Here is a 13383-nt window from a genome sequence, read left to right as displayed (position 1 = left end):
TCCTGACTTCATTTCCTGAGAAGGTTTTTTTAGGATTCCCTCCTTCCAGAATTGTTTAATTTAGGAAAGTTACAGTAGACAAAATGCTACAATCCCCTCATGGCTAAATTGTAGACAATCTCAGCTTTTCAATGATAAAAGCAAGCCCTGTTCAATGCATTAAATTACATTCCTGGGGTTTTGGGTAATTTTTAGCTCTTCTCTTTAGCAATTAAGGCATTGGAATATAAACCATAACTTTGCTCTGCAAAACCACAGTTTCCTTTCTATACAGACATATCTGCTCATGTCAGTAGTAATCTTTAACTTTTGTAAGGAAAGATTTCTTGGCATGTAGGCACCAATGTGTCTCCTCTTTCTGGAGAGCCATGCCTGAACTTCTCTGTAGGACAGAAAGTAGGAGACCAAGAGAAAAAATAAACCAGCAAATAATATCAAGCAGCTTTAAGAGCTGCCCCTCTAAAGGTCTCTTCCAACCTTGATAGTTTTAATGACTCTAATAAAGAACCAGGCCAAACTTACCATGAACCACTTGTGCGAAAGACAGTCCAAAGCAGTAGGCCTGGCTCTGATAAGAGAAAAGATCACCATTTTAGTAGCAAGTCACTTCCAACAGCAACCACAAGATCTTCCTGAAGGTGCCTGCTTCACGTGGACACATGCAGACACTTTTGTGTATGTCCTTAGGCTGCTGTTTTAGAGCTGAGAAGCCAAACAGATCGACAGAGGCCTTCAACCCAAGGTTTCCTTCCGTGAAATGATCCTCCATTTTCAGCCTGAGACTTCCTGCAGATCCTCAGGAAGACCCCATGGCACACTGCAGGGAGCCTGCCCAAGGGCACCGAGAGCAGCCCTACGAGTGACTTCTTAGGTGGCCAGAGCACAAATAGTTTTGGCAGCAGACAGAAAGAATAGAAATGAAATTAAAAAGCAAGCACCTGCAAAAACGCCTTCAAGCTGCCTTTTGTACTTGAAATTGCTTAATGAATGTGGGTAATGTTATTTAATTCTCGCATAACTCCCTCTATGTCAGTCCTTGCTCTTCCCTGTTCTCTGTGTCATTTCAGAAACTTATCTGCCTGGAGGAGTTAGGGAGTAAGGACACCACCACACCAGAAACAGGCCTATTTGTCAAATTGCAAAATTGTGGTTTGAGTAATGGGGAATAATAAAGAAGAATTAGAGCATAACGCACCACACCTCACTCAGCTTTCTACCTTTCAAAACAACCGCAGCTCTGATGAGCTGAGATCTGCCTGCTGAGACACCAAGGTCTTTGCACACTGGCTGTAGGAAGCACAAAAGTGCACTCACTTGGGTTGCTGCTGTAGGATCCCTTTCATAAAGTCCTTTGCATCTTCACTCAAGTGAACAAAATCAGGAATGGTCCATGAAATTTCCCCATTCTTGATATTTAGAAGGGTTCCTCTGTCGTTCTCCCCAGCAAATGGAGACTTGCATGTCAGGCTTATTTATTGAACACCGTAAAATGAAAGGAGACAGACTTTAGACTTTTAATTACTGTTCAAATGACAGAAGCACAAATGCTTACATGGGGCTTTAAAATGCTTGAGGGACTCCATGTGTGGGACTTGCAATGCCTGTGAGCAGTGCATCCACTAATGGAGCGTATTTCACCCCAGCATTACATGGTACTTAATTATTTATCCCTGTTTCACAGATAAGGAATTAAGGGTTTGATTTTGCGCAGCTACAGTAGGGAGTTGGCTAAAACAGTCAAGGGAAGACTGAACCTTATCCACTGCTCTCATTGCTAACTGCAAGGAGAGCAGCTGTCGTGTCGTCAAGCAGGGACAATGACCAAAGCCCTGGGCAACCACGAAAGAGTGAATAAAGAAGAAAACCACAAAAGAAATTGCCCTCATTTTAGGAGATTTCAATGCTTCACTGAAATCCCTCACCTGAAGGTGGTGGAGGGCTCTGACTGACAAAGGGATGTTGAATGAGTCTTTTCAAGAAGATATATTTACCTTAAATATGTGATGACTCCAACAGCCCTGAGGAGAGAGGGAACACAAATGTCAGGTGTTTGTCACTATTTCTCCATCCTTGTCGAGCACACAGCCCCTCTTCCTGCCACTAGACACCCTGGCACAGTAAGATCACCTTCTTCTTCTCACCTTCCCAAGGAAAATAAATCCCAAAAGCTATTTTTTTCACCCTTCTTTTTTTTTTTTTTTTTTTTCTGCTTTAACATTTTTCAAAATTGTTCTCATTTTAAAGCACAGATAGAGGAGAAGACTCAAAATACTTTCTTGGAGTTTGCCTTTTCTAGAAAGACCTTTAGGATCGTCCTCCCTAGTTGCTGCCTCTAATAAAGATCATCTTCTCTAAGATGTTCCTTTGCGTTAATTAGCTGTCAGAATTCAATTATGGTCGAAAAAAATAGACAGAAGGAGCTTTAAAGAGTCCTGATGGGTTTTGGATTCTCAGTGTTCACTTTCAGTTTCCTGTGTTATCACTACTCCATTTACTTATTAACAATAAATGGAAATTCAGGCCGTCTAGGGCAAAAGCTTTTTAGAAAGATGACAGGTTACCAGATATCGGTTGCTTTTGACACTGGTGACTGAGAAACAATTTCTGGGGCAACAAACTCTGGAGACCCATATTTGCTGAACTGGGGCTCAAAGGGCGTGATCTTCTGAGCAAATCCGAAGTCACAGAGCTTAAGGTCTTCCCTTTCAGGATAAACCATGAGGATATTCAGCGGCTAGTAAATGAAATAAAATAAAAGGGAGAAACTTTTCTTGAAAACAGGCAATACTTTCAGTTGTAAGTAAGAATAATTCAGAGTATGCCCCTTCCCTGACCAACAAAAAGCTATGATAAGCTAGACCTGCCATTGTACGTTACCTTTATGTCCAAATGAAGGATGTTGTTGTCATGAAGATATTTGATTCCTTCCAAAATTTGTTTGATATACAATTTGACCTAAAAATTAAATCAATTATTAAACAATTATTAAACATTAATAGTAAATAAGAGGGTCCCTGGTTCCACCAACATTTTTAATACATGAGAGAGGGAGAGATCGCACTAGAAATACTTTTAAAACTAGAACGAGCTTCTTATATTAGTCTTGCAGTTGAATTAAGATGTGAACCAAACGTTATGGTGTGGAATTAAGCTGTGCCTCGTGTGTGACCACACTGCCCTGCTGGAGCCTTCTATATGTGAAAAAGCCCTTACTCTGAAAAACCCAACCCTACAAACATGCAAAAAAGAGATACAGAAGTCATCAAGTCTGATGAACCTTGTCGACTCACTTATCTAACACAAACTTGGCTCTGGCTTGGTGTAAATCAGGCAAATACATTTAAAACACAAATACATTTCAAAACTGTGTTGTAAACCTATTTTCTTGACCATTTGTAGATCCAGTCTGACTATGACTGAACAAGGAGTGAATTAAAGCTGACTAGCTTCAGCTTTGGAAGTCCTCTACCTTTGACATTTTATACTCTTAGCTGACATTTGATATTTAAAGATTCCTTCCAACCCAAACCATTCTAGGATTCCATGATGTTTCCCTCTGAGTATTTCTAAAAAAAAAGTCAATTTGACCAATAAAATAATAGCATCCTAGAGTGGTTTGGGTTGGAAGGGACCTTAAAGATCATCTCGTCCCACCCCCCCCTGCCCCAGGCAGGGACACCTTCCACTAGCCCAGGTTGCCCAAAGCCCCGTCCAACCTGGCCTTGAACCCTTCCAGGGAGGGGGCAGCCACAGCTGCTCTGGGCAGCCTGTGCCAGGGCCTCACCACCCTCACAGGGAAGAATTTCTTCCTAATTTCTAATCTAAATCTGCCCTCTTTCAGTTTAAAACCATTAGCTCTTTTCCAATCCCTACACCCCCTGATAAAGAGTCCCTCCCCATCTTTCCTGTAGGACCCCTTTAAGTGCTGGAAGGTATGCAATGCCTGGCTACTAGATGGGAGATGGGAAACATTTTGAACTTTGAGCACCAAGGATCTCAAAAAAATTCCTTTGAAACCATAATTTCAGCCCTTGGTTTGGACACTGAAAGGGAGTGGATAGCAAGTGAACACATAGGCTCTCCAGGTGACAGATAGCAAAGAAATGAAGATAACAGAGCAAATCTCATCTGTACCAGGCTGAGTGCAATGCTGGTGGTCAAAACCACTGACTCTTTCTAGTTATTCCCTGAAGAAACTCAATTTAGTAATGAAAGCTGGTGGGAACACATTTTAAAGGCTGATTCTGTTTTGACAGATTATCACTGGTTCAGAGACATCCCTCATATTCAAAAAGGAAAATGCAGCTGGAAGGTACTCTGGTGGTACCCACCCACTCTGGATTTTCAAATGAGAAACAAAGATTACCTCTGCTTCAGTGACGACACTCTTCTTGAATAAACGGTCAAGGAGCTCTTCACTGGAGCATCTGATAACAACATTAAGGGAAAACACAACTACAGTTGAATGCATGTTTTTATGTTGTAACCACCTCTATCCAGCTACCATGAGGTGATTGCAGGCAACGTGATGTGCATGTAATTCATTAAAGTCTCTAGTGCAGCAGTGTCCTTCTTGCAGAATTGGGCTGCTCTAAACCTCTGCTCCCTACAAGCAGGCGCATGGTATCTCTTGTGCTAAAATCTACCAGTTGCTCATGGACTTTTCTGCTTTGTGCTGCATTTCCTTGGTGCTTACCCAGACTGGATGTCATGGAAACAGAGTCCTTCACTTCCAGACATTTCAGAAAAGAGTTTTGGTGCTTAACAACTCATTCACACTCGTATATACAAGTATCATGATTTCTTCTGAAACAGCAGAAACATAGTACTTCAGCGATCATCTCTCAGAGCTGTGCTATCCTGCAGTGCTGAGAAATATTTTGTGTGTCCTTTTATCTCAGGTAAAACCTAGAAGTAGTTAATTGCTTAGTTATTTAATAAATGAGCTCTACCTAGTACTTCCTAGCCTCCTCAGACAAGCAGCACAGAAAAGGATACAACTCCAGAATCAAAATCAGTGTTTTCCGTGTTTCAAAGTGATCCAGGAGCCTGGTAATTCTGTCGTGGGACAGAGAGGCAAGAATATCCCTCTCCTGGTGCGCTCGAGCCTTTGTTTTGCTTCGTAGAGGTATGAATTTGGCAGCACAAGACACCCTGTTCCCTTTGTGTACAACTCGTTTCACAAAGCTGAAGCAGCCTCTGTGTAAAAATCAAAGGACAAGCCCTCCTTAGACTTGATTCAAAGCCCTCTGCACAGCAGGTGTAGACTTTTCCACATCCCAGACTTCGACAGCTCCCTACTGCTCAGGGCATAAATTCTCCAATATGAAAAACTCGTTTTCCTGTATGTGAAGTGCTGTTGCCCTCTCCTGGCTATCTCCAAAACTAAGCAACGAGTTCACATCAAGGGGAAAGATGTTTCAGGTGATAGAGCCTTGTGCTGAGAAACGCTGATGCTCTTGGACCCCACGGACGGACACAGTGCTTGTGCACATGTCTCTACGGGCTTGTGATGCTAACGTTGCCAAGAAGCCATACCTGAGCACCTATCCTGCCGGACTCTGGTGTTTTTTCTGGTTGGAGCTACCTGGACCTGTGGGCTGTATGGACTCTCCCATCCTCTGTCAGAAACATCAGGAAAGTGTTTCCAACACACCTTCAGTGGGGTGACCTCCCACTTCTGCCAGTACTTTCACCTTTTCAGACTTTCCCACAGCTAGGCCCACCTCTGCGTCTGGTTACACGTGCTCAACAGTTCGGATGGGCAATTAGATATTCTCCGGCAGTGATGCTATAAAGTTGGAAAATTCATTTACCTTCCAATCTCCTGCTTAACTTCATAAAGGGAATGGAGCTTTCTCCTGGTGGCCACTTTCTTTGCTGCTTGGTCTTTCTTAGCTTTGGGAATGAAGGAGAATGAAGGAAAAAGTGTTAATATTCAGATAACAATGTCTTGCTAATAGCGTGCAAAGTTATTACAGGACAATTTAAGGCAGGAAAAATTACAGGAGTCCTCTAAACTTCTGCACAGAATTAAGTGGAGCTGTTTGATAACAGAACCTGTCAGTATGAACTTTGCCCAACTTAAATGCCTCTATACAAACACATGTAGCATGGGGAATAATCAAAAGGAGTTAGAGACATGTGCACGCCTGCAGGGCTACATGGCAACACGGAGACGTGGTGGGATGGCTTCTATGATGGGAGCATTGGGATGGAAGGATACAGGCTCTTCAGGAAGGACAGGGAGGGGAGATGAGGAGGGGGGGTTGTCACCCTCTGTCAGTGACGAGCAGGAGTGCCTGGAGCTCTTCCTGGGGATGGATGAGAAGCCAACCCAGAGCTTATGGGTCTGGATTAAAGGGAGGGCAGGGACAGGTGATGTTATAGTGGGGGTCTGCTACAGGCCACCTGACCAGGAAGAACGATCAGATGAGGCCCTCTATAGAGAAATAGGAGCAGCCTCATGTTCACAAGCCCTGGTCCTCATGGGGGACTTCAACCACCCCAATATCTGTTGGAGGGACAACGCTGCAGGGCAAAAGCAATCCAGGAGGTTCTTGGAATGCACTGATAAGTTCCATCGCCCAAGTGATAGAGGAGCCAACAAGGAGAGGTGCTATGCTGGACCTTGTTCTCACTAACAAGGAGGGGCTGGTGGGGAGTGTGAAGCTCAAGGGCAGCCTTGGCTGCCGTGACCATGAAATGGTGGAGTTCAAGATCCTTAGGGCAGTGAGGAGGGAGCACAGCAAGCTTGCTGTCCTGGACTGCAGGAGAGCAGACTTTGGCCTCTTCAGGGATCTGCCTGGCAGAGTAGCACGGGACAAAGCCCTGGAGGGAAGAGGGGCCCAAGAAAGCTCATTAATATTTGAGGATCACCTCCTCCAAGCTCAGGAGAGATGCATCCCAACAAAGAGGAAGTTGGGCAAAAATGCCAGGAGGCCTGCATGGATGAACAAGGAGCTCCTGGACAAGCTCAAACACAAAAGGAAGCCTGCAGAGGGTGGAAGCAAAGACAGGTAGCCTGGGAGGAATACAGAGAAACTGTCTGAGCAGCCATGGATCAGGTTAGGAAAGCTAAAGCCCTGATAGAATTAAATCTGGCCAGGGACATCAAGGGCAACAAAAAAATCTTGTACGGGTACGTCGGTGATAAAAGTAAGATTAGAGAAAATATGGGAAGGAAACAGGAGACCTGGTTACCCAGGACATGGAAAAGGCTGAAGTACTCGATGACTTTTTTTGCCTCAGTCTTCACCGGCAAGTGCTCCAGCCACACTGCTCAAGATGAAGAGGGCAAAGGCAGGGACTGAGAGAATGAAGAACTGCCACTGTAGGAGAAGATCAGGTTTGAGACCATTTAAGGAACCTGAAGGTGCACAAGTCCATGGGACCTGATGAGATGCATTCGCGGGTCCTGAGGGAACTGGCAGATGAAATTGCTAAGCCGCTATCCATCATGCTTAAGAAGTTGTGGCAGTCCAGTGAAGTTCCCACTGACTGAAAAAGGGGAAAAATAACCCTCATTTTTAAAAAAGGAAAGAAGGAAGCCCCAGGGAACTATAGGCCACTCAGTCTCACCTCTGTGCCCAGCAAGATCGTGGAGCAAATCCTCCTGGAAACTCTGCTGGGGCACATGGAAAATAAGGAGGTGATTGGTGACAGCCAACATGGCTTCACTAAGGGCAAATTGTGCCTGACAAATTTGGTGATCTACGATGGAGTTACAGCACTGGTGGAGAAGGGAAGAGCAACTGACATCATCTACCTGGACTTGTGCAAAGCCTTTGACACTGTGACACATGACATCCTTGTCTCTAAATTGGAGAGACATAGCTTTGATGGATGGACCACTTGGTGGATAAGGAATTGGCTGGATGGTCGAGCTCAAAGTGTTGCAGTCAATGCTCAGTGTCCAAGTGGAGAGCAGTGACAAGTGCTGTTCCTCAGGGGTCAGTGTTGGGACTGGTGCTGTTTAACATCTTTGTTGGTGACATGGACAGTGGGATTGAGACACCCTCAGCAGTTTGCCGATGACACCAAGCTGTGTGGTGCGGTTGACACGCTGGAGGGAAGGGATGTGCCGTCCAGAGGGACCTGGACAGGCTGGAGAGGTGGGTCTGTGCAATCCTACTGGAGTTCAACAAGGCCAAGTGCAAGGTCCTGCCCATGGGTCGGGGAAATCCCAACCACAAATACAGGCTGGCTGATGAGTGGATGGAGAGCAGCCCTGCAGAGAAGGACTTGGGGGGTATCAGTGGATGGAAAACTGACTGTGAGCAGCAATGTACGCTTGCAGCCCAGAAAGCCAACCGTGTGCTGGGCTGCATCCAGAGCAGTGTGGCCAGCAGGGAGAGGGAGGGGATTCTCCCCCTCTGCTCCGCTCTCATGAGATCCCCCTGCAGTGCTGGGTCCAGCTCTGGGGGCACCAACATCAGAAGGGCATGAACCTGCTCAAACAGGTCCAGAGGAGGCCATGAAGATGATCAGGGGGCTGGAGCACCCCCCTGTGAGGACAGGCTGAGAGAGTTGGGGTTCTTCAACCTGGAGGAGAGAAGGCCCCAGGGAGACCTTCTAGCAGCCTTCCAGTACTTAAAGGGGGCTACAGGAAAGATGGGGAGGGAGTCCTCCTCAGGGAGTGTAGGGATAGGATGAAGGGTAATGGTTTTAAACTGAAAGAGGGCAGATTTGGATTAGATACAAGGAAGAAATTATTTAACATGAGGGAGGTGAAACACTGGCACAGGTTGCCCAGAGCAGCTGTGGCTGCCCCCTCCCTGGAAGGGTTCAAGGCCAGGTTGGACGGGGCTTTGGGCAACCTTCGCTAGTGGAAGGTGTCCCTGCCCGGGGCAGGGGGGATGGAACTGGATGATCTTTAAGGTCCCTTCCAACTCAAACCATTCTAGGATGCTATGATCTTCACCTGAAGAGCCAGGCTAAAGAGCAGAACACCACCAGGGAAATGTCCTCACTTATTTCTGTGGCCCATTGTTTATCATGTAGTCTGAAGCAGAGAAAAAAACATATTTGTATATATATGTAGGTCATTAGATCATTTGCTTTTATACTGGATCATGCTATACTGGTAATATACAAATGCTATGCAGGAATACAGAGTAGATACCATATGGGTACCAGAAGATGACTGCAACAGAATACATATTGCTGTGGCTATGGAAGCCACTCCTGCAGCTGAAAGAATGACATTACCTTCATGTATGATGAGCTCTGCTTTGCACAGCACCTCTCCTCCTGCATTTTTGGCAACACAGGTATAAACACCACCATCTTCCGAGACAGCATTGTCCACAGCTAAAAAATATGTTGTTCCTTCCTTCCCTTGATGGACCCTGTTGCTCTCTGTCAGCAATGAAGTGCCCTGAAAAATGAAATGACATTTTGGCACTGGAAAAGATAAGATGGAAACAGATGTTTCTTCCCTTCAAGAAATGAGATACAGGAGCAGAGCTACAACACAAACCATTCAGGCTAGCAAATCTCACTAACAGAATGCTGGCTGAAGAAGTCCCCCATGTCTAACTGTTTCCCTGATTCCACATTACCCAGTAACATTTTTGTTTCATAACCCATTCATAGGAATACAGGCTTCAGAGGGATCCCCAGGGCTATGTGGTTTACTCCTCAGCTCTCCCAGCACACCACGCCTGAGCAGTCAGCCCGGGGAGCAGGAGGATCAGCTACTTTGGTCCTGCCTAGTATCCAGCTTGTGCTGGCACTTGTGCTGCTTAATTTATTCATAAATGCTATCAAAAAAGGAACAGGAGGGAGTGTGTGTGACAGAGAGCAGATTATGAAGATTTGCAAAAGGACCTTTTGAGACCTCCTGTCTGGGCAGTAAAATGCCAGAAAAATGTATATTAATACAATAAATGCAAAGTGATGCAACCATATTCCCCCACATGAAATGTCTCTGAACTGTTCCTTATTACACGGGAGGAAAACTTCGAGTTACAGTAAATCATTCCATGGCAGCACCAGCTCAGAGCTTGGCGGCAGTCAGAGTACGAGATGTTAGAAATTATTAGGGAAGAAATGAAGAATAAGACAGAAAGCACCATCTTATAAATCCTCGGTTTGCCCAGGGTGTTGTACCGTTGCAGCAATGTTCTTTCTGTAACAGCTTCCAGATGAGGATTGACACAACAAATCGGGGCTCTTCGGCCTGGAAGGGAAGCTCTAGCAATACGACACAATAGATCTGTACAGAATTATGAATCACCTAGTGAGTGGGCAGAGATTAACTTTTCCTGATAAAAGATGTAAGTGCCAACACATGAAGCTTGTGATAAATAAGCACAGAACAGCCAAAAAGAGGTGGCACTTGAGGCAGTGTACTGTCGTTGGGTTGAACCCCTTGACAAAGGACACAGTACGTGCAAGATGTTGTGTGGGTGCAAGAGACCAGATAAGCATGTGGAGAGCTTTACTGTGGGTTAGTAAATAGATAAAAACTCAGCTAGCTTGTGATAACTCTGAGCTGAAAGTGTCGGAGTTTGCAAGAATATTAACAGGGTGTATCGTATATTCTTGCCTTGTTCTTATTCTTTTCAGCGTGTTCAGATGTGTTCATGTGCGCACGTGTGTGTGTGCATGGGAGGGAGTTCTTTGCATTTTGCTTATTTTTTAAGGTTATTTTATTTGTCTGAGTAGCTCGTCCTTGCACTTCCCACACAGAAGAAAATGGAATAAAACTTGTGTGTACAAACCACTTAGCTGGACAGAAGAGTTACAGATAACCAGTATAGAACAACACTGGCTTATTTCAGGAACACAACAGTGTTCTGAGGAATAATGAATTATTTCTCTTTCCTTTCTATGGGGTATTCATTGTCCTCAGTCACACTCATTTTATCAATTAGCTGCAGAAAAGATACAGAGTCTGAAAGTCACATTGACAATTGGAATAAACCACTCTTAATCCCATCCCTGACCCCAAAACTACAGCACACATCTTTGTAGCTCTCAGGCAGGAACCAGTCTCCCTTCCTGCCCATCTTGGTCCCCAAACCATCCTGGTTCCCCTCTCTGCAAAAGGAGCCACAGTGACATTGGAGACAACACAGGGTGAGATGCATCATGGATGGTTCCAGCGAGAACCGCAGCTGGTTCAACAAAGTCTACAGATATGACCCAGAATTGGTGTAAGAGGTGTGGGATGAAAGAGCAAAAGAAACTCCCCACAGAAGTACTGCACTAAAGTCCTTTCTGTGGGTCCTTACTCTCAGCCGGAGAAAAGTCTGCACTTACCTTAAACCACAAAACGGTAGGCTGAGGGGTTCCTTCAATGACTGCCTGAAATTTGGCACGCTCCCCAGAATTCACCTGCACGTCCTCTATTGTCACTTGCATATAGGGAGGACCTGGTGAGACACAGGGGTTTACTGCGTGCACAATACCATCATTTTATTCATAGTGTGCTGGTGTAGGTTGAGTTACTGAAATGGATTTTATAGGACTGGTCATTTAGGATGTAACTTTAGCTTAATATCAAATCAAGAGATATCACAGCAATATATTTGGGCTTCTTTATACAGGCATTCCTTTTGGGCTTCTCATCTTCATGCTTATATTTTACTTTTTGTTTAATAAACAGTTACTGCTCAAGAAATCGAAGTATTTTAAAAAAGTCATCAGGAGTTATTACCAAAAGAGAAGTCAGTGACAATCATGGGATCTGGGAAAGGGAAACAAGGTTTTTACTTACTTGTTGGGATCTTCTCCTCAGTCTTATACACACAGGTTCTTTCCGTGGTCTCAATATAAACTTCACTGTGTACATCCCAGGCCACATCTTCTTTTCTATACCAGTCTCCTGCGCCTGCAGCTGGTGATGTTCTTTGATGAAACCCAAGAGAAAAGATCATTAATAGTCACATAAAGCTACACCCTGACATTGACCAGACAAATAATTATTTACTTAAAATTAATACAAGAATTTTGTTTTGGAGGAATGACTTTCTCTCCAGCGTTTTCTGTCCTTCTTGCACAATGCACGTGTGAACAGGATTCTAAAGAATATCAACAAACCTACAAGAATCAGTTCAAGTCACCACCGGCTTCCTCCACCACAGAGGACTTGCTTTTCTTGCCACAGTCTGGCACATTTGAAAATCTGTGTATTGAGATGATATTTACCCGGTAATAGGAACACTGCGCTCCTGAGTGCTTTCATCTCCAGCAGCTGTTTCTTCACAAGAAGGACCAGGGCTGGGCTTTGGCACACTTGGTTCTTCAGCTGGAATCTGCCTTTGTGCTTTGCCTGGCAGCAGAAATAGGTCAAGTTAGACACATCACCTATGACAGCAACCTGAAACCCAGAGCAAACCTTTGGAGCCATCTCTAGTCTGCCTTGTGTCAGAACTGAGTCTGCTTGACCTTAGCTGAGTGCAATCACTGAAGCTGAGAGGAATTTGTCCCTTCTGAGAAGGCCACATGAAGCAAAGGACTTGAATAACATCAGAGAGACTGAGTGGTGGCACATTGCTGACTGGGCAAAACTAACTTTTCTGTAAGGAAACACACACAGACAAAAATAGGACAGGCAGTCAGTAGGGACAAGAAGAAATAGGATTACCGGAAGAATAATGAGTTCAACACATCCTTTATGGGAGATACTTTAACTGTGTTTGAGTTCCAGCTCATGGCTATGATGAAATCATAGAATCATTTAGGTTGGAAAAGACTCTCAAGATCATTGAGTCCAACCATTAACCTAACACTACAAAGTCTACCACTGAACCATGTTCCTAAGCGCCATGTCTACATGTCTTTAAATACCTCCAGGGATGCCCCATGTTAGCTTCTTACACACGAATGCTTCAATTAAACTTTTCATTATAAGAACAGTTCTTGACTCACTGGTGCAATCATGGACAGCATCAGTGAAATGAGTAAGTTTACATCAATATAAAACTGGTGGTCAAGGCAGGCCCTGCTTGGGGGTACAACTAATATGGAGATAATATGGAGATAAGCTAGTATGGAAGGCCTGGTGATGTTATAGCATCAGCATCAGTGCACCTCCACTGGGTTCTTTGAAAATGTCCTCATAGTTACACCAGAACAAGGTTTGGCATCTGGGGCTTATAGGAACAAGGAAACAAAAAGATGGTGTAGCTTGATGGCAGTTCAGGTATGGTTCTTCTTTTAATTATTTTTTTTCAGATATATCTTCAAAAACTGGTTTGATCTCCCATTCCAAAAGTACCTGATTGTCTTTTGATATTGACTATTGGAGTTACTCCATAGGATAAAGTGCATCATCTCCTGTTTCATCTGAGGAGAAAAGGTGAAATCAAGAGGGGTCTTCTCCCCAGCAGGAAGGGCTTTTGGGGGAGCACTCTAGGGATGTTTGGTGCTGGC

The 13383-nt window shown here is 44.5% G+C and overlaps 1 protein-coding gene across 6 annotated transcripts in view; it reads right to left on the bottom strand.

Moving 5' to 3' along the window:
- OBSCN (obscurin, cytoskeletal calmodulin and titin-interacting RhoGEF) overlaps nt 1-13383 on the bottom strand; it is a 195739-nt gene that overhangs the window by 17253 nt on the left and 165103 nt on the right. For all 6 annotated transcript variants that reach the window (XM_074845565.1, XM_074845521.1, XM_074845530.1 and 3 more), the window contains 12 exons: nt 12157-12280; nt 11726-11856; nt 11269-11381; nt 9211-9379; nt 5817-5898; nt 4999-5199; nt 4367-4427; nt 2878-2955; nt 2562-2734; nt 1992-2018; nt 1315-1467; nt 523-568 (listed from right to left, as the gene is read on the bottom strand). In XM_074845565.1, coding sequence (XP_074701666.1) covers nt 523-568; nt 1315-1467; nt 1992-2018; nt 2562-2734; nt 2878-2955; nt 4367-4427; nt 4999-5199; nt 5817-5898; nt 9211-9379; nt 11269-11381; nt 11726-11856; nt 12157-12280 — 1358 coding nt within the window. The remainder of the gene's footprint in view (nt 1-522; nt 569-1314; nt 1468-1991; nt 2019-2561; nt 2735-2877; nt 2956-4366; nt 4428-4998; nt 5200-5816; nt 5899-9210; nt 9380-11268; nt 11382-11725; nt 11857-12156; nt 12281-13383) is intronic.

This window comes from Strix aluco, chromosome 1 (assembly GCF_031877795.1).
Source record: "Strix aluco isolate bStrAlu1 chromosome 1, bStrAlu1.hap1, whole genome shotgun sequence".
Lineage (NCBI taxonomy): Eukaryota > Metazoa > Chordata > Aves > Strigiformes > Strigidae > Strix > Strix aluco.
Note: the sequence above shows the minus strand (reverse complement) of the source record. Positions and strands in the feature narration are given on the sequence as shown.